The sequence below is a fragment of the Corvus cornix genome, chromosome 4, assembly GCF_000738735.6.
Source record: "Corvus cornix cornix isolate S_Up_H32 chromosome 4, ASM73873v5, whole genome shotgun sequence".
Classification (NCBI taxonomy): domain Eukaryota; kingdom Metazoa; phylum Chordata; class Aves; order Passeriformes; family Corvidae; genus Corvus; species Corvus cornix.
The window spans coordinates 1,189,313-1,210,007 of NC_046334.1; the positions used below are offsets into that span (position 1 = coordinate 1,189,313).

At 46.2% G+C, this 20,695-nt stretch overlaps 1 protein-coding gene across 3 annotated transcripts in view; it reads left to right on the forward strand.

Annotated features, from left to right (window-relative positions):
* Window positions 1-20,695, forward strand: part of SHROOM3 (shroom family member 3) — a 116,454-nt gene that overhangs the window by 33,277 nt on the left and 62,482 nt on the right. For all 3 annotated transcript variants that reach the window (XM_039550449.1, XM_039550451.1, XM_039550450.1), the window contains one exon: window positions 3,414-3,568. In XM_039550449.1, coding sequence (XP_039406383.1) covers window positions 3,414-3,568 — 155 coding nt within the window. The remainder of the gene's footprint in view (window positions 1-3,413; window positions 3,569-20,695) is intronic.

Sequence of the window (20,695 nt, forward strand, 5' to 3'; positions counted from 1 at the left end):
ATCATTACACCCACAAGGTTTGCTGGCTGCATTTCACCTTGTTTTTCTCAGCTTAAATAAACCGTAAGAGGTCCTCCTGGCTATTGATTGACCCCTTGCACTAGCTCATGTAGCTTATGGCCATCACATTTTTGTCACAAGTGGTTATTGAGGGTGATTTTGGCAATGCTGTGGCTGCTCAAACTACTCCAATTGCACACCAAAAACAACAGACTGCATTGCTGGCTCTGCCCTGGCCGACTGACAGCACTGAGATCCACTGGGGATTTAGGGAACAGTGGAAAACTCACCTTCCCATTTCCTCTCATTCGGGATCTGGTGCACAGGGTGAGTCAGGCTGCTCAGAGCAGGGAACCACAGGCAGAAGTGGTCCCCACCTGGTGTTATTTGGCTGCTGTGGTGTGCACACATCTCCCATCCTTGACTCCGTGCCTCCAGCACGTCCCATCCTGGACTCTGTGCACCCTCATGCAGTGAAGCAGGTGTTCATTTAAATAGGTTACCTGCATGTTGAGGTTTGTTTGCTTTGTTGATAATTGTTACACTGCGATAGAGCTTTGTGTTTATAGTGCAGCTTGTTTTGTTTGAATCACTCAATCCTTCCCATGAAATATCACCACTCCTTAAACACAAATATTTTTAGAGGCATACAAAGAGGAAGAATGGACATGGAGCATCTGAGCCTTGCTTTGGGAGACAAGGCCTTGTTTCTGGACTTTTGACGGAACCTTATGAGTCTTTTTGCCTTTTTTCTTCTCTGAGCAATAGTACCAGGTCACAGGCCTGTTGTGAATGTTTTATTCCAGGAACTTTCAGGAATTTGTATCCAGGTAACCCCAGCTGGATAGATGACAGATGAGAAGGCTAACAGGTTAGTAACAGATGAGAGAACTGTGTCAACAATAAAATACAAGTCCACATCTCCATTTATATTCTCTCTACGTCTGTAAGTAATATGGTTTTGATGCTGCCATCAAAAGCTTCCAAAGGCACAATGTGGGTCTGGTTTTAGGTCTTGCTCGTGGACAGTTTAAGTACACAGGAGCAAAGAAATTCACGTTCAGCCTCTGGAGTTACTTGCAGATGACCCGACTCATGCTAACAAACTTTCCTTAAAGGCATCCTTTCCTCTGGTCCTTTGGCTGGCTGCTTGGCTTCACAGGCTGCAGTTTAAGAGCCCTTGGTGTAGGGATAAGCTGGAATGCATCAGGATTTGAAGAAAGATTTCTTTCAGAGCAGTTAATAAGGCTATCAGTCTTATCAGAAGTATTGCTGGGTTTAGTCTTCCCTGGAAGTGTTTGATTTCACATTATTTATAAAGGTGAATATGGAAGAATCCAAATGTCCATTTTCACTGAAAAAGGAGAAAAAGGAAGGTCTAGCCCATGTTGCTGTAAAGAGAACCTTAAAACAGTGTTCCTGTGAAGTGAAAAATCTCAAATATATAAATACAATTGGAATTATTAGATGATAAAGAACAGATCATGATTCTGTTGATTTTTTAAGGTTAGGGTTCATCAAGGCACAAGTTAATACAAATGCTTGTGATGAGTATCACAGCCTTTGAAGTAGCTGGTATTTGTTACAAGAGATATTTTTCCAAGCAGGACTTTTCTCCATTGTACGTGCTGTAACAGAAAACAAAAACAAACTGAAAATCCCTTCTCTTGACTACATCACAAGTTAATCTAAGTCCTAGTACCCCACTATTGTATTTCACTGAAATGATACCCACCTGTTCTGCTTTACAGCAGCAATAAACTGCAGCAATACTGCATTTTTCATTTGTTATTTATTTATACTGGCAGCAAGGGCTAATATTTCATCTCTCGCCCTTCCTGCTAATTGTGATACAAGGCTCTTTATGGGAAGGCTCATTCCTGTGGTTTTATCCGTTCTTAAGAAGAAAAGAAAAAACTCATTCATCAGTGGAATGACTTCCTGGTAAGATGAATGACAATGATTTTTACCTACCTTTGTAGGGGGGTTGGACACTTTATTGGCTGATGTTTGGGGAAGTCAGATTTTACATTTTAGAAGGTACTTGGGCTGGAATTCCTTGGTTTAGAGGAACAGACCATCTTTGCCTGCAAGAAATCACCATTCAACACCGAAACTAATGCCCTGGTAAGAACCTGGGCAGTGTGTCTGCATGTGCTGAGTTACATGTCTGGGGCATGGCTCAATTACACGCTGCTTGGAGTGACTTGAAATGAAGGCAACTTCCAGAAGTATGCGTGCAATTTCACTGCTCCGAAAATCGCACCCCTGCAAATAGCAGCCCTTCCTGCCTGGATCCGAGGCTGAATCCAGTCCAGACACATCTCTTTGTCTCAGTAGGATGTCTGGGAAGGTGAGTGCCTGAAAGAAGAGGTTATACTTCTGCTGTGCCAGGAGATGTTACACAAAAGTGTGGGTCCCGTGACATCTGCTGACACAGGTCACAGCCTCTGTTGAGAAGGGACTGCTGGGTGCTTTGAATAGCAGATTTTGTGGTGGCAAGTTTTGCAAACAAAGTAATTATCAGTTACACTCAGAGCCAGTAGCACTCCCAAGTCTCCTGAAACTCAAGATTTGCAGTGCCTAACCTGGCCCTCTGCTATGCTAGTGTATGCCTTTGCAGAGAGAGTGCATTAGTGCACAAGGCTGCGATGTAGAGATCCTGGGCCAAATTTTCTTGTCCTCTGCCTTGTCACTGACTTCTTTGCAGACTTGGTGTATTTTTGCTGGCCCCCGGATGGGGAGTCACTATGCCGTGTACATGATGGGCTGTACAAAGCAGACGGGAGTGCCCTAGGAGTCTCCTTCTAGCCTTGCCACTCCATGGCCTCGAGCAGGCTGCTTACTTTCTCATAAAATTCAAATAATTGTCTACTGTCTTAATACCCTTAGCTGAAAAACCCTACCGAGATGCTGCACGTCATTAATTACCTACACCAGAGTGTTCCTGCTTAGCTGCTGGCCAGTAAGAAAGAAGCTGTTGTTCATCAGGCATCTGGATCATGAAGGGGAGCTTGAACGAAAAAAATCACATCCAAACTCTTCTAATCCTGGCTTTGCCCTTGGGCTGGTGCCTGAGTGCTCTTATCAAGAGGCGTTCCATGGCTGTTTTGCTGGCTTTTACTGCTTCCAAATACCAAAGACCTTTCAGGCTTATTCTAAACAGTGCTTCTTGGCAGAACTCATCTGGCTGCTGATTCAAAGCTCTCATCTATATGAAACATAGGGGTGGGAAGCACAGACCTCTGTGTGAGCTGGCTGACAAAGGGAGACCAGGATTTTTTAATCCAGGAGCAGAGTTTGGGGCTGGTAGATGAATTTCTTCAACAGAAACACACACTCAGCTCTGCAGGTGAAAGCCAAACCGTGTCAGGCATGTCTCACCTTTGCCTTCTCCCCTCTCTCCTGTGCAGATCGAAGAGGGAGGGAAGGCAGACTCCCTGCCATCCAAGCTGCAGGCTGGTGATGAAGTGGTGAACATCAACGAGGTGGAGCTGAGCAGCTCCAGGAGAGAGGCCATCTCCCTAGTGAAAGGCTCCTACAAGAAGCTGAAGCTTGTCGTCCGCAGGTAGGAAAGAGCCACACTCGTTCCCTGCCTTGCTCCTGCCCCACAGGCCACCCAGCCATTCCCCTCACTTCTCCAGCTGGAAGCCTATGGCTTGGCCTAATCTTAGCACAGGGCTTGCTTTGAGCACACCAACATGAGCCCAAGGGCAAATGTGTGTTCTTTTCAGGCAATATTTCTAGGACTCCTTTGTCACTGATATGTCCAACACTCAATTCTGTTGCACTTCTCCCCTGCCACACGACACTCCAGGATCCCTGTTCAGTGGGGCACAAGCAGTCCCATCTTCCTCCCAAGTGCCCAGGGCTCCCTGCGAAAGGGTGACCGTTCTGTACATAGCTCTTTCCTCGTTTGCCGCATGTTGTCACTGTTGCTGTGACAGCAGAAAGATTTCCACTGGCCTCAGCAAGATTTGGAGCTGTTTGGTGTTCTGCAGGTGGGTGATAGAGGATTTTGAATCAGAGATGTTTGGGTCTGGAGTTTGTTTTGTTTGGTTTTTTAAAACCTTAATAGAAATGCTCCTTCTATGTCTTTTGCTGTGGCCATGTCCAGTTTCTTTCCGTGCCAGTTAAGTGATAGCTGGTATCACTTTATGGAGTGCTCTGTCCTCAATTTCCACACTTACCCAAAAGGGAATCTAGGTAAGGATCAACACAGCTGGGGAGCTGTCATTAGTCAAACAAAAGGTGTCATTTTGGGTCACTGAATTGGAACAGCTGAGTAACATCTGAGTGGTGATGCATGAGCTGGGCAGGTATGACCAGCTCAGACACCCTCCTGCTCTCTGGGCTGTACTTAGTGCTTTTGCTGACTCTATCTTGTTGTTTAACTAAAGCATCTTTAGGTAACCTTACAGCAAATTCTGAATATTCATATACAGAAGTGTTATATGGTTTGTGCACCCATTGGGAGAGGATTTGCAAAAGGAGTTTGCTGCAATTTGAGTGTTTTCCAAAAATAAATGGTTTTTACTTTAGGCCCATGTAGACTGCAATCCAACTGTATTGACTGAACAAAATGTTTTATTCAAACTGACTTAGCAAAACTGTGGAAACAGAACCTGTTTGTTTTGTAATGTAACAGTTTCTCTGCATTTTTTTTACATTCCCAAGACCTTTTTGCCTTTTTTTCCCTCTTTAATGAGTATTCGAGGGATTTTGATGTTCTTCTGGTTTGGATTACTATAGTGAACACAAAGAAAAATTGGTTGGGAGTCTTTCATGGCTTCATTTCATCACCACTAGAAGGATCAAGAATGTACACTGCTAGAGGTATTACATTCACATACCATCCCCTTGCCAAGGTACTTTGAGTCCTTCATGCGCATTTAAAGCTCAGTGATAATCCATAAATCTAAAACTGGAAAATTGCAATTAAGAGCTAAGAGCCCAGCCTTAGGTAATTTGACACAGTCCCAAATGACCCTGCAGTGCTGGCATGAAGGCAGCAAAAACCAAAAAATGTGAGGTCCTGACTGCTCTGTGGGCAGTGGGATTCTCTCGATCACCAGAGATGATGCCAGACTCAGCACACTGGCCAGGGTAGAAGAAGAGATTTTGTCTCCAGTTCTAGAGAGTAGGAAGGGACAAAATAAGGATTCCAGAGAATGGTGAGAAAAGAGGAAAGAAGTGCACATTACCTTGACCCCAGACAGAACGAGTTCAGCCATTAAGCCTGCAAGGTAAAGGCAGCACTAACCTGCTTCCCACCTGGGGTTGGATTTGGTTGGTTGGACAAGATGATGCTTTGCAGTACTACATAATCTGAAAATAAATTATTTTTGGAATGCTCGTGATGCTGATTTTTGTAAATTTGCCATAATGATTGAATTAAAATGAATTAGGGTTGCTTGCTACAAGTACCAGCAGTCTGAAAACTTCCTGACCTGTCATTTGTGACCTGAATTTTTGGTCAGTGTGTTCAGTATTCACAGAAACTCTTCCTTATGGAGTGACACAAACTCCCACAGACACGGACTTTATTCCTTAAAAGTCATATACAAACAACAGCAAAGTCTGCTTGGTGTATGTGGTTCTGGCTCTTTGCAGAGCATATTCCAGGTCAGCATGTTTTTGAAGGTTTAGTTGTTTGTTTTTCAAATGAAAACCTCAGAAGTTCTCTGTCATGGTGTGGTGGTGACACCAACCATCACACCAGACAGAAAGCACACATTTTTAAAATCAGATGTATTCTGTCATAGTCCACATAGCATACTCAGGTTGCTATTTAATCTTGGTTTTTATTTCAGGACAAAGGTAAGCCTTTAGTACTTAAAGGGTGAGCCTCTCCGTGTGTTACTAAGCAAAAATAGATGTTACAACATCTTGCAGGTCTGCAGCCTGGCTGATGCAACGAGTTGGTATTTCCCTCAGAATGCCAGAACTGATGTGTCATCATCAGTCTTCATCAGCTCAAGTTTGATTGATCAGTGTAACGGAGGGAAAAAGTGGGAACAGTTTCAATGAAGGGAATGTGAAGGCAAAATTAGGGAAGATTCAGGGCGAGAGGAAAGGCTAAAAGGCTAAAATAAATAAAGATAAAAATTAGCTGTCTCACAAGGGTATTTCATATTAATAAATACCAATGGTTTAAATTAAATGACCAACACCAGAGCATTTAGTACATGAGGACCATAGTCTGCCTCTCACTCCTGTGCAAATGTCCTGCTGTCCTCAGGGAGGAACTTGCAGGAGGAGAGACATGAAGCTGTGAATTTATACACTTTTTGCTTCCTTGCTCACAGACTTATAGTAGGGCAGAGGCAGAGAATGACCTAATGAGCCTAAGTGTTAAGTAAATCCTGTGCCTATTCCTTGAGAGGATGCTTATTTGGGAGATAACTGTTGAATAGTTTTCATGGATGCTCTCTAGCTGCATTTTGTTTGTCTCGTCCCCAGCTCAGAAGCCCTCAATGACAGTTTTCAAATGTTCATTTTTCTCTTCTTCTTTAATACAGCTACTCACATCTCCCTTGTTTCAAAGGCTGTTCCCAAAGCCAGGTCGTGCCTCTCTGCCCATTCCTCGCTGGCTCCCTGTGCTTGTTTTGCCCATTCATTTCCAGGACAATGGACTCAGATATGTGTGTGTTTGCTCATTCCTGTACACCTCAGGCCTGCAACTGGTGTGCTCTGAGGGACCTTGCTGACACTCACACTCCATTGTGCTGAGCCCAGGACCAGCTGGAGTAGGAGCTACTCTGCAGCCCAGGGAGTGACTCAGTGTGTCTGTATCACTGCTGGCGACAAATGTCTCTCACCCTGGGTAGGAACAGAACCAGTTTCATCAGGCCTGAGGAATTCACACGCTGATGCTGGGGAGATGGCTTTGCTCAGGGTTTGCCCATTTGGAACAGTTGGTGTGAATCACAATGGGAAACTGGAGAGACCAGTTTGTTGGATTTCAGAGGGAGGCTGGCCTACTGTCCTCAGCAAACTGCCTTACAGACCTTTTGATACTCAGTTGATCTTTAACCAGGTGGAGAAAAGGTTTGAAAGCCACAGCTAAAAAAGAAATAAGGCTTAGCTGGTTTGTTGTGAAATACACATCATTTTTTCCAACCTGTTTTTTTGCTGCTGCCTCCTCTCCAACTGCAGTATCCAACAGCAGAGTTGGGTGCAATTAAAAAAAAATACCCTTTTCAGTGGTATCAGTCTGATCTAATTGTGTTGTGCATGCCTGGATCAGCTGAAGATAAGGCTCAAACCGTGGGCATGGCCTTGTGTGCTTTACAGCCCCCACAGTGGCCTGGAACAGTTGCCAAAAATAGGCTTTTGCACAGGTCAGTAGGCAGGAATGGCTGCGGGAGCGTCACACTGTTTACACGGCTGGACATCCCGTGTGTCCATAACAGCAGCAATTAGGGCAGCCAGGCGTGGTGGCACACGGAGCTGTGCCACCAAGGGGGCTCATGGCCTCGGGGACAAGTCCCACACACCCTTCCCAGCACAAACACTGCCTGAGCCAAGGCCTCCCACAGGCCACTCCTCAGCCATTGCGGGTGCAGGGAGGGCAGAGGGCACAGCTCATGAAGTCACTCTCGTTGAGGGGACAGTGCACTGTGGAGGGATCCAGCCTCAAGCTTGGTTAATTAATGCAAAGCTCTATTAAAGTTTGCTGGTGGAACAGCAAGGAAAAATATTCTGCAGAGAATTACCAGGGTTTTAGGCCCTTGCTCTGCCCATGCCAATGTGCAGGGGCCCTGCAGATCTCTTCCAGGGTGTTGTTTTCAGGGCTCAGGCCAGCACAGATTGGGATGTGAGGGGCTCTGATGGTGACACTTGTGTTTGCAGAGCCAGTGAGATTGGACAAAGCATGAAGCTCAAACAAGCTGTGATTTACAGCTGAACTGCTTACTCCAAGATGCACATGTGTGCTCTTAGCATATATCCAATCATTCTGATACCGGTGATCGCAAGAAGCCCGTTCAAGTATTATTTATGTGGTATATACAATATTCTAGTGAAGATCAGTATTCAAGGTAGGTGATTTTCTGTCTGCAGTGGTAGTGGTTTGTGTCTGTCTCAGGCTTAGCAGTGCCTGCAATTCTTTTCCTTCTCAAAGGGCCTCAGACTAAAAATACAAGTCAAATAAAGGAGGAGTGGGAATAGAAAACATTATCCTCTTTTTCCTGTTGTGCTAAAAACTGTACAAAAAGGAAGGATTAAGCTTATCCTTGGCTATGACCATAATCTGTATGTTCGTTTTCACGCTTCCCTACAAATTCCCTGCATCACTTGGGTTATTTGGGTTATTCTCTTGGTACATCCCTGTCCCTGGGCCCCCTTGCCTGAACGATGAGACCTGGGGGAGATGCTGGGAGAAGCATGCTGCAACCCTGAGACTGGGAGCATCAGAGGGAAGCCGCCTTATGCAGGCACTGAACAGCCTGAGAATTCACCCAGGGATACGCCCCCTGCAAACACCAGTCCTGTGGCCCAGGAAAACCTGATGCTGAGCACCAGGGGCTGCATCACACTTACACACTGCAAACTGCCGGGGCTGGAGCACACTGGACATGTGGGGGTGTTTGTTCTGCTCTTATCCTCCTCCTGACATGTCTGCTTCCAGGTGCTGGCAGCAAGAAGGTGCTGGGCTGCGTGGGCCTCCCAGGGCCAGTGCTGTGTTTTCAGACAGATCTGGTTCTAATCAGCTCCTTTAAACACCTCTGTGGCAAGATCAGGAATTAAACCCAGACATCCTGAATTCTTGCACTTATGCCATAGCTACAGAGTTGTTCTTCGTTTGGCAGCAAATTGCTACAACTAAGGCTTTAGGAAAAAACAAAAGGAAAAAAAGTCTTCCATTCCACCTGATAAATGACCCTATGGAAGTGTCGAAGGGTGGGAGGAAGATGTCAGTACAACTGACATCTGTGGCTCAGAGCTGATTCAAGCCCATGGAAATCGGTGGAAAGATTCCCACAGACTCCTAAAGGCTTTGGCTCAGACCCTCGCTGAGCAGTGACTTCCCTCATTGACCAGGAGAAAATGGGCTGTTCCTGGAGAGAGGGGAAGCTGCTGGCATTTTTACAAAAAGACAAGTGCCAACACAATTCTTCAAAGAAGTCTGTCGACTAATCCTTTCCTCTTATGACACTAGTGTAATTTTGTACCATATTTGACAGCGTGCCAAAAAATTGCATCAAATAAATCCAAGTTTTGTGAATGAAATTAATTAGAATTGGCATTGGCCCGCGCCCCGCTCCGCAGCAGTGCAGGAGCGCCTTCCCAAAGAGCTGCTCTGCGGTGTGGTTGGGTTTTGTTCAGTGGTGATGACTGGGGGAACGGCAGAAAGGAAGGCTTCATGCGCATGGAATGTTTAAGACTGACAGCTTAGAGGCCAAAGCTGGCATTCGAGGGCTGGCAGGGTGGTCTGTGTCTAGCACCGTTTTATGTTTGTTGTGAACTCCTCTTCAGCTTTTCAGCATGCCCCCTGCTCATGTCTCCTTGTGTCTCAGCTCTTTTAAAGTGCATCTTTTTAACGCCAAAAAAATGAGCCTTTGGTTGGAGCCTGCAGCTCCTCATGTGATGCCAATGGGTGTGACCAGCCACAGCTTATTAGGGGCCTTGCCCACCATTTGGATGGGATTTCCAAGGCCTGTACACTCTGTGCTTTGAAATTTCCTTGTGTCTTGGATCAAACTGGTCAGTCTTCAATATCTCAAGTACCAGTATTTTCATAGAGGAGTTTTCCATGCATTCATCAAAATGTTTGCAGTTCCTGTCTCATTAGGAAGGGACAGACAGCTGAGAGATGAACAGAATTTAATTTTTAAATCACTGGCAAATCCTTACTGTCTAGGATTTAATTAGCTACAGCTCAGGACCGACAGGCTTTTAGGAAATTTACCACAGGGAGTAATAAATGTGAAGAAGATCTAGATACAATTTTTGAATAAAAGAAAATTTTAGGCCACTGATAAGGACAGTGGGAAAATGCCTCGGAAAAAAATAAATGCCAGCCACCATGATGTGTTATTGTCTCTGGGATGTTACAGACAGACCCCTCATCTGAAGCTGCATTAGGAACCCAGGAATTTCCAGCCACTGCCATTCCAATTAGCTGCTCCTCTCACCCAGTGCCTGTGGATTAGTTTGCCTTCTTCAGTCAATAATCAACCTGGGGTTGGATTTGACAGCAAGCGACTCTGGAAGAGTTGGGAAATCTCTGCCAGCGCTGCACAAAGTACTTTTTACAGCGTGAGTCTCCTTCTTTTGGAATTTCCCGACGATTAGGTTGGAGCTGGATCAGATCACAATAGTATGAAAACTCAGACAAAAAAGCATATGTTCTCCCAGCCCTCTGTGCATCATTCACTATCTGGGATGGTGTGTGGGGTGACCTTTAGTCCACAGGGCAAATACTTGGACTGGAGAGGGGTTCTGGTTACCTGTGCAGGTGCAGAGGGGTGCAGGGTGACACCTTCACTGGGCAGCTGCAGGGAAAGCTGAGAATAGCTGCATTTCATCATCCCTGTTGTGAGGAGCTGCAGTTGCATGGCGTTAATCCCAGGAGCTGACTATAAATATAGATTTATAAGGGATTTCTTGGCTGGGTGGCACTGATGTGTACAGGTGTATATGTGTACACAGTCAGAGCCAGCTTAAATATTTAGTTGCTCAGCTACTAATATAGAATCATTTCACAAAATCTTTTCCTTGCTTCTCCTGCTTGATCCAAGGTTTCCTCTGAAAGGGAGGTGAGGTCGGGAGAGGTTAATGAACACTGATGTAATCCTACTGATATAAATTGTGTTTGCCTGGATTTACTTCAGCAAAACAGATGTTAGGGTGTAGTGATTACTGTAACTCCTTTACGTTTTTTATGAATGGGCTTGTACAGGTCATCCAAATCCCTCGGCATTGTTTCTCCCTTATGGCTGGATACATGAAATATCTCAGGCAAAAGAACAATGAAGAGCAGACACTGCACAGACAGTATCAAATGGTCTTTTATATGCACAACTCCTCCTGTGTGTAGCACAGGGCAGCCTGACTAACTCACCCAAACACAGATGGACAAAGAATATAGAACTTTTTTTTTCCAATCCCCCTTTCTTCAGCTTCCTGCCTGTTTGACTTTGGCATTAGAAGGGAGGCAGGGCTGATTTCTGATTTTCAGTGCATGTATGTAAAACATTTTTAGGTAGGTTATACCTGCATAATACACCATAACTTTTTTCTATTCAGAATGTGTAAGGAAATTAAAATCAGAAATAGTGGTGAAAAAATACGTCTTTAGGAAGGTGAAAAGAGACAGTTAGCTCAGAGTTACCGCTTAGGCTTTTGTGTTTACCAGGCTTTTAAAAATGATTACTCTTGTCAGGTGAAATGTCAGGGGGTACGTGGAGGTATTCAAGAAGGTAACTGCGTGGAAGAGGATGATGTATTCTCTTTACTTGAAGTCAAGGGGACACTGGAGTAGAGAAAATTGTGGTAAAAAGTATGGGGAGATAGTGAATGTTTTTGACTTTACAGCTGGGCTGGAAAGAGAACTAGTTAGGGTTAAATGGAAATGCAATTTTATGTTCTGTTTGGCCTGAAATGAACCATTTTGCTCCCGGTAGGAAAAGCATGTTAATTTAATATAAGTAATGTATTTTTGATGTACGTTTTCAGCTTTCTCTTGGGTGTTAAGGCAGCCTGGCTGGGTAGAGAGCGCCTGAACCTGCCTGGCTGCATTAGGCTGACTTCCTCTGTAGCAGGATGGGTCCAGTGGGTTGAGGGCCATGTGCTTTTCTAGGATTATTTCCATGGACTTCATCCAGTGTCCACAGCCTTCTCCTATGGCATCTTTTTCAGCCCTGCAGTCCATTGTCGAGCCCCCCCATAGGGGCCAGTGAGCAACAGGGACCCTGCTACACCTCTCCACTACCGTTTCTATCCCCCACCCTTACCTCCCAATTACATTTTTCAGTTGCAGTTTGGGGGGTGAACTTTGAGTCCTGGCTGGCTGAAAACACTGCTTTCTTGGATATGGTTTCTTTTCCCCTCTCTCCCCGCAAAGACCAGTGTTAATTATAAGAGGGACCAAGCCCAAATCTGCGGGGAGCCGGGACAGAGCTGACTGGCACTTTCACTCAGCACATTCCCCCTTTCCTCACGGTCTCTGCTCCTGTCTGTCAGGCCCGCTGACGACTGCTGGGTAGGAGGGCAGTAATCTGAGCTGCCTGTGCTGAGCGAACCTCCTGCTTTTTACTGTGGGATTGGTGCCGAGGTGCCTCTCTGCACAGCACCTGTATCTGCAACTCGTTATCGCAGTCGCTCTGCCCGCGGCGCCGCGCTCCGAGGCGGTGCTACCATTCCCTGCTCCCAGCGCCGCGCTCCCCACGGGCAGGCTGCCTCCGGCGCGAGGATGGGAATACCTGAGGCTGGCTCTGGTGGCTCCCAAGGTAAGCGGCATCTCCCTCAGCCACGGCACAGCCGGCCAGGCGCGGCTTCGTGCCGGGGGCGGCAGCTGGACCGCGCCGCGGGGCTGTCGGAGACGGAGGGCGGGAGTCTTAAGGACTCTCTCGGTCCCAAACGTCACGAGCATCGTAAACTTCAGAGCAAATGAGTGTTCATGCAGTGCCGGGGGGGATTTTTCTGTTTCAAGCGAGCTCGCAGCAAACGGGGAGCCGGTGCTGCGCCGGCGCTCGGGGTCTGTCACTGGGAGGCTGTTGGGCAATGTAAGCAAATCTCACAGACTTGAGGCTAGAAAAGTGCCAGAAGCTGTACAGCATGTTTAGGGCCATCCCCGCCCTCGGTGTCCAAGGGTAATAATAATGCCATGCACTTGGGACGCTGAGTCTTCGTGAGCAGGGGATCTGACTCACGTCCGCACCATGATTTGTAGGGTGCAGTTTGCAGTTTTATGGTCTGGAAGAGTCTCTGCTCAAGTTCGTGGCACTCATTTTGGCCCTCACCTTTTATAAGTTGAGAGTCATTTAAAGTGGGTGTCAAACCAGGCTAACGCTTTACGTCACTGTTCGACGGAGATGGGCCAGCCCCATAATCTGGGATACGCTCTTGTTTGGTCAATAAGGCAACATTGCAGGGAGCAGAGAGAGAATGTGAAAGAGGCTGGTTCACGAGAGATGGCGATCAGTACAGCTCCGGTGCTGGCAATCAGTGTAGCTCCAGTTGGACCTGCACAAATTTACATTCCTTGAAGACCTGTCGTATATTGTACACACACCTATCCGCCCTTTTAGATTGGTCATGAATCATAAAACTAAGTTCACTGAACTCTGATTTTGATTATTTCCTGACACATGAACTCCTTTAGTAAACCCATTAACTAATCTTTAAACTCATTAGCTGCTTCATTGCTATTAGGATATTTTTAACTTGAAGTTTGTTTGGGGTTGTTTTATCTTTGACTATGGGCCAGAGCTTTAGCTGTGCACTTCAATGGAAATTGTAACTGGTTTTTCTTCTAAACTGTGGTGATCCAGTCTGGTTAGGGAAAGTTGTTAGTGCAGGTCAAAGGAAGTTGTAGTGGTGCTAGTGGAACACTGGGGCCAAACTAGTGGGCATGGGAGTATCCCCAAAGATTCCTGAGGCAGCAGAGCTGACCAGGATCCAGAGCATGAAGGAAGAGGTTGTTTTACAGCACAAATCCCATCACCCTGCAGCCTGGCCTGATGCCTACAGGGATGACCATATTCCCAGGCTGCAGCAGCGAGAGGAACCTCCCGTCTGAAATTTGAAGAGATGCCTGAACTAAAGAGTTTTGGTGGTTGCCCCCTTCAAGCAAATTGAAAAATTCATCTTGGGCTGATGCTGCTGTTTTCTCTGGTGTGCTTTATATTCTGTTAAAGAGAAGTCTTTTGGATGCCTTCAAAGGGCTAAAGGCAATACCTCATAGAAACCCAAGTGGCTGAAGAATTACCAGATATTAACATTTACCTCAGTTGCCAAAGCTTGGACGTTTCTTTCTGCCTTTCATAAATTACAGCCTGCAGGGACCATTTAGTAATAAATCGTAGCAACTTGGCTGTTAGAGGGCAACCCATGTACAGAGGCACTTCAGGTCTGTGCCAGCATCTCCTTTGTTCAATAAAAGTAACAGCAGGAATTTGATTAAAGACTGATAGAAAAGACAAGGAAGGAGAAACATAGAAAAGATTAAAGAAAGAAAGAGCCACCTGGAAACTTCATTCCTCCTTTATTTCTAACTTAAGCTCATAAATACCAAATCTAAAGCATTGTGTGTGTGAGAGGGAGGGAAAATTTCCTGCATGCCTGCACAGAAAAGACTGCACATGCAGCCACCCAAATGACTTTTAGCAAAAGTCAGATTCCTTCCTCCAACTTAAGGCTTCCTCCATGTCTGTATTGGAAATAAAACAAACTAGAAAATAACAATATCCCCCCGGTGCTTTGGGAGAATGGCATTTGGGAGGGTCAGGCGAGTCCCATCCCTAAAGGAGAGTGGCGCTGGATTTGGGCTGAGCCTGCCTGGGAGCAAGAAGCACATTTCCCAGGCTGCCTCGGAGCAGCCCTGCGGCTCAGCACAATGCGATGGCCAGCTGCACACGGCCAGCCCACAGCATCTGCCCCTTTGTCTCCATCATCCTTGCTGTAACACCCCCCAAAAAAAGGAAAACCCAGTGACTCCAGCAGCCAAATGCAAATAAGCCCCCGAGAGCCCCGTTCCGTGTGATCAGCAAGCGACAGGCAAATCACATTCAAATTCCTCACTGCAGAGGCAGCCCGGCTGTTGTTTGGGTGTAGGAGACCAGAACGCTGCCATTAAGTGTCCAACGGGAGCGCCGGTGGATTGCCTTTTCCTTAGCCTGCCTGTGCCTGAGAGCTCAGAGCGCGATGCTGGGATTCAGAGGCACGCTTTGGTTCCCAGGCAGGATTTGCAGGGCACAAAGAGGAAGTCTGGGACCGTGAACTCCGCAGGAATGGGGAGTTCAACCCTTAACAAGGTTTTGCATATTTTGGGGGCTCTTGCAGGTATTCTTGCCCGCCTCCAGCCTAGATGGAGCAGCAAGGCAGAATCCTGTACCTGAAGTCTTCGGCTGCTGCATTTGGTGTCCCTTTTCTATACACCTGGACATCTGTGCTGCTTAAATGGCGCTTTTCCCCACCTGTCACTTCCCTTAGTCCATCTTTACATTGTTTTCTCTCTGCTCACTTTCTCTCACACTTTTCAGCTGTTTGTAACCCTGCTGGACAGTGAATCCTTTTCGGCCTTGGCTCTGAACTGTGTTTAGGATGCGGTGATGTCTTTGCAGCAAAGAGGACGTCTCTGCCTCGGCCAGCCTTCCCCACCTCAAGCCCTTATCCTGAAGGCTGCTGCCTCCTCCATCCAGGCAGCAGGAAGATGCACAGCCCTGGTCTGGATCAGGCCTTGCAGGGCTGTTTTCTCACTCGCATTCAGACCACTACAAGGACGCAGAAACGGGCAGCGTCCAGGACTGAGTCTCCGGTTAGCAAACCACATTCTCCCAGTCATTCAAACCCTCAGAAGAGAAAGTGGCAAAATCCTGTATCCCGACACGGTTTGTCGTCCCGCTGCTCCTCACATCGCGGCCTCGCGGCTCAGCGCGGGCACCTCGGGGACAGGAGAGGGCGGCGCGGTGTCCCGGGGACCGGCCGCCCTGCGCCGGGGCCACGTCCCGGCGGAATGTGGGGAATGCGAATGGCATGCTTGAGTGGACAGCTTCAGAGCCGGGCGAAGGGATGGCTCTCCTGCCATCTGTTGTGAGCCCCGCGGGCCCATAGCAACAGTGGCTCAGGAATGGGGCCGCTGCTTTTTTTCGTAAAGAAATTCTTCCCGGCTCTCTTCCCCGCTCCTGCATGCGCACACTCATGAATAAGCGGGAACGGGGCTGGGATTCCTGCTCCAGAGTGATGCGTGCTGAAGGAGAAAGGGTCTTTTAGAGCTCAGCTTGTGTTTGGTTTGGGGAGGCGTTTTCTTTTCTGCGCTGGGACATGAGCCTATGTGTGTAATTCATTGTTAATTGCCAAAATCTTTTTTCTATTCAAATCAAGTGTGAACCTACATTTGCCATGAGGTCAGTAAAGCCTCCAGTGGATGTGCAGCCACTTGATTGTCGTCAATAAAACAAAGACCCCTTCTGCCTTATTATTACGAATGCCAAGGTTATAACAGGTGTAAATAATCCCAGTGTACTGACTTGTTGTGCCCATCGTTTTCTTCCGGCCCCAAAGCTCCTCTGTTGTGGCTGAGGGGCTTTGCTGCATCATGAAGTGGTGGGTCCAGATTCTCTGAGGTTACAGCATCACTGGTGGTACTGAGAGATGCCAACTTTTATTCCAGGGAAGATTTTGCCTCATAAGAACTCTGTCTCCTAAGGACACCAGCGTGAGGCGGCGTGCCACAGGGAAGGGCTAGTGCTGAAAGAGCCTTTTTTCAGTAGGCAGGGGCAGGAACAGACTGTCTGTCAGTCTGTCTGAATAGTTTTACTCCTTTCTTTCCCCTGGAAATTCCCTTCTGAAATGCAGATTTCTCTTCTCCTCGCACCTTAACCTTTTTTTTCCTGCTGTCAAGCAACTGAGGCCTCATTCCCACAAATTGCTCAACCTCTTGCTGTGACTCAGCAAAGTGATTTTTTTTAAAGTATTTGAACTCCCTTAAGATGAGGAATTGTAAGTTGTAAATTTACATGAGAGTTTCAAGAAGTTTGACATGAGACATTCAGAAGTTAGGGGTATTTAACTTTCTCAAACGATATATTGGTTTCTTTAGTACTTTTTAGTATGTTAATTCTGTGCCTAACAGCATGCAATAAATACCGAAATTTGCAGAGAAGCCCCCATGGACAAGAGGGAATCAGGGAACTGGGAAGGTTTCATGCCCTTTGCAAAGAGATGTCATGAAGGAGGAGAGGGGAGGAAACCCAGCAGTTTTTCCCCCAGTGCTCAGAGCTGTGTTTGAAGCTGGGCACACAGCTACAGTGGCTTGATCACAGGGAGCAGGGTATAATTTCAGTGAAAGCTGATATGTACAGGGAGGAGGGATAAAACTCTCCCTATTACAGGTATTTATTATCACTTGACAGCTGTCAGTTTGCAGTAGGGGGTTTGCCTTCCTGTCAGCTCTCTGAGAACCAGGTATATTTGCCTAAGGTTGTAGGGAAGGGTAGAAATCCTGCTTTCAAGCACAGGTATCATTTAACCATGATAAGAAGGCAGGTAAAGCATTTCTTCTGAAAGACGGCTGGGGAGAACAGGGGAGTAAAGTCTTTCTGGCCCTACCCAGATGGGAAAAAACAAGTCATTAAAATCTGATACCTACCTGCTTTTAATGAGAGAAATGTTGTTCGAAGAAATAATCTCCGTCCTATCACCACCAAACTATTTTCAGGAGCCATTAGCCTTTCACCTCCTCATATGTTTTATCTCTTACTTTTAATCTCATTCAGGGAAAACGGCAATGCTGCTGCAACCAGAGATTTGGGCTTTAATCAGGAGCTTACTCAGTCATAACCGTGCTCTTTGCAGCCATCCTTCCCAGTAAATGACCCACCAAAAACCATGGGGAGTGGGGTGGAGAAAACAGCAATTAAAATCAAGCACTCGGTGTCTTTAGTCATGTTTAGTTCTTCGGTGAGCCAGTATGGGTATTCTTATGGGTTCTGCAACGCTGCCTTCATCTTTAGCCTCTTCTCCCTCCCCAGGAACTCTTGCACAGCTGCTGGGGACAGGGGACTGTGAGTAGCCAGCCTGAACTACAGGCACGAGGCAGTTGGCTTTTCGGCTGGAAAAAGCTAAGAGCAAAAGCCACCTGTGGATGAATGTTCTGAGCTTCACTGAGCAGACACAAACTCTGGCTCAATTTAACTGTACCTTAGCATCAGGTTGTGTCTTTGCTGTATGGTCTACTTGAAAGCCGTTGTAATGAATGTAGAATAAGATCCTTGATCCAGGCACGGTTGCTCCCACAATCCCCCAGCTGGAAGGGAAAGAAGCTGAGTTGGGTTGCTTTGGTTTTGGGCAGTGGGATCAGCAAAGGAAGGCTGTAGATGGCTGAGGGCTGTTGAGGTTCAATCTCATTCTGTTCAGTGTTTATCACGAGTTTTGTTCTTGGTACCATTCAGAACAACATTTTAAAACAAAACTAGGAATGCAGACTTGAGTCTGCTCAGACAGTCTGAGTCCTCTGGCTCATCCTGCCCAGGAGCCCACATCTCCCCATAAAGTGTAGCTGCTGTTGTTGCTGTTCCTACACTGCAACAGGTCTCCACAATCATCAGTGTTCTTCAGTATATCCTGACTCAGCTCCAACATGTTGCATTGGATGGTCTTTGATGCTGATTTTTTCCTTGCATCTGTTTAATTCAGACTGGGATCCATTTTAATGCCAACCCAGTTTTATTTCAAAAGTTACCCACTATCAGTGTGTGAGGATAAACAGAAATAAGTGAAAAAAGAATGTGAATTATAAATAAGACATAATATATACACATTTATTTCAGTGCTGCTTGTCCATATTTATTTCTTTTTCTTCCCTTTATCTATGGATATCAAAAGCACAAAAAAATGCCAGGAATGCCACATCCCATTGAAACTCTCCTGACAGGACATTCAGAGCAATCCACGGCAACAGCTGTACTGCCTATTTATCCTGAAGCAGAAAATTGTACATGGCCCGGGACAATGCCCGGCGTCACCGACCGACACGGGGGCCACGTCTCTGTCATGGTGGGAACTGTCCCTGCGCTCCCCTGGGCTGTTTGTGTGCACAAGAATCATGCTTATCATATTGCTGTAACACAGCACTTTGCATCTAATTTAAGCAATACTGGGGCTTTTGTTTGTCTCATGAGGTCTAACCCGGAGACAAAAGCCGTGGTCCAGCCTGAAGGTTATGAGACGTTACCAGACATTGATGTTCACACATACACGCTTCGTCAGAGGAATTTATGGCCATTACCATGTTCTCTAATGAGTACAAAATGAGACCATTACATATTCACATAATTAGTTTGACAGATTTTCATTTAAATATAAAAAGACTTTTAGTCTTTAGAGAACAAAAGGAGGGGTTTGTTTCCAGGGCAGTTTTTGACTCTGCTTTGCTGGAGCAGGAGGTTGGGAGTGACAACTGAACGGAGACAATTTAGTGTGAATAATTCTCAGCTTTTGATTTCATGTTGCCATTTCTTTGCTGCTTTTCCAGTTCCCCTGGAGCACCTTGAGGAGAGCTGTGTGATGGGGCCTTTCAGGTGCTGCCAGGAAAGCCCAAGTATCATTTTTGTTTCTTGGATATTTTGGCATCAGAGGAAAAGATGTGGGGTTTTTTATTAATTTAGTTAGAGTGATTTCTCTTTGGAAAGGTTGGCAACAGCTCACCAGCTTGCTCTGTACCTCTTCCCATGCCTTTTTCACACCTCTTTTACCTGTGGTCACTTGTCCTTCAGGTTATTTATCTTTTTGTATTTCGAATGCTCTGTTGGCATCACTTCAGCTGTGGTTTTCCTGATTTGGTTGGGATATGCAGCTTCTTCAGGCATTCGTAGAGGAGTACTTGCTTAATTTCACATCTGGGTTTTAGAGGCCACATGTTGGCCTGGTCATCTCAGCATGGTGAGCACTAAACATGACGCATTCCAAGCAGGAATTCTTAAAAGTCAACATGAGGTGTCCTGCAAAGACCCATGCATGCACCCAGTGTATCCACACCAAAACTCCTTGGATTATGGTAGATTTGGATTGCTTTAGGCTTGGATTATCCACTGGTATACCAGAATAGTGCCCTTAAACCATGTGAAGTTCCTTTGGTTCATAGCATGTGTCTGTGAGGCCACTCACCTTTGTGTAACCAGCCCATGTCCTTATCGGAGCTGACAACATGTGTTCCTACACAGGGGTTACATGCTGGGAGCCAGGACTAAGTGCACAGCTACTCTATTTACACATCTAAGTGCCTCTGGATGATGCTGGTAAATTCCAGGACGCTTGAGGTTCCCTGTGACATTTTAAAAAATGGCTTTTGTGCAAGAAGACCTTGCGCAAAATCCACACAGGCTTGGTTGTGACACTTCCCAGCCCTCCCTTTGATGGGGTAAAGCTTGGGGCTCACTTGTCATTTGGTTTACTATGATTGTCCCATGCCAGGATGTGCCTCCCATATATTATGTCCAGCTGAGGGTAGGAAAAGTTTTATTCATGGGTCACACATAATCACGCTGTGGAAATAGAGCTATGAACTCGTAGAGAGCACAAGGCATTTTGCCACTTCCACATGCTAAATCCTCAGAAGGGCTGAGGTTCATCCTCAGCTGCGAGCACACCTGAGAAATCCCCTGCCTTGTTCTTCTGCAGACTGCCGGGTAAGAAGCTGACCTTTTCCCTGACCAAGTGCGAATATGGCACATTTGTGCTTCGTTCAGGATCCAAGCACTTTTATTCCATGCTTTTTAGCTCTGTCTTCCTTGTCTGGCATAGGCTTTTTAAAATGAAAAGGAGTTTGGGCTTAATGATGGATTAGTGCTATTGGAATTTGAACTGCTCTTGTTTTTCAAGTTATTCTTATCAGAGAGGCCTTGTTTCTGGAAGGGGAACAGTGGTGGCTCCATTTAGTAAAGCTGACAAAGCAGGAAATGATCACCGGCCCTTCACAAAATCCTAACTGAACATTTACTTAGAGCTGCAGTGGGAGAGACCCAGACCC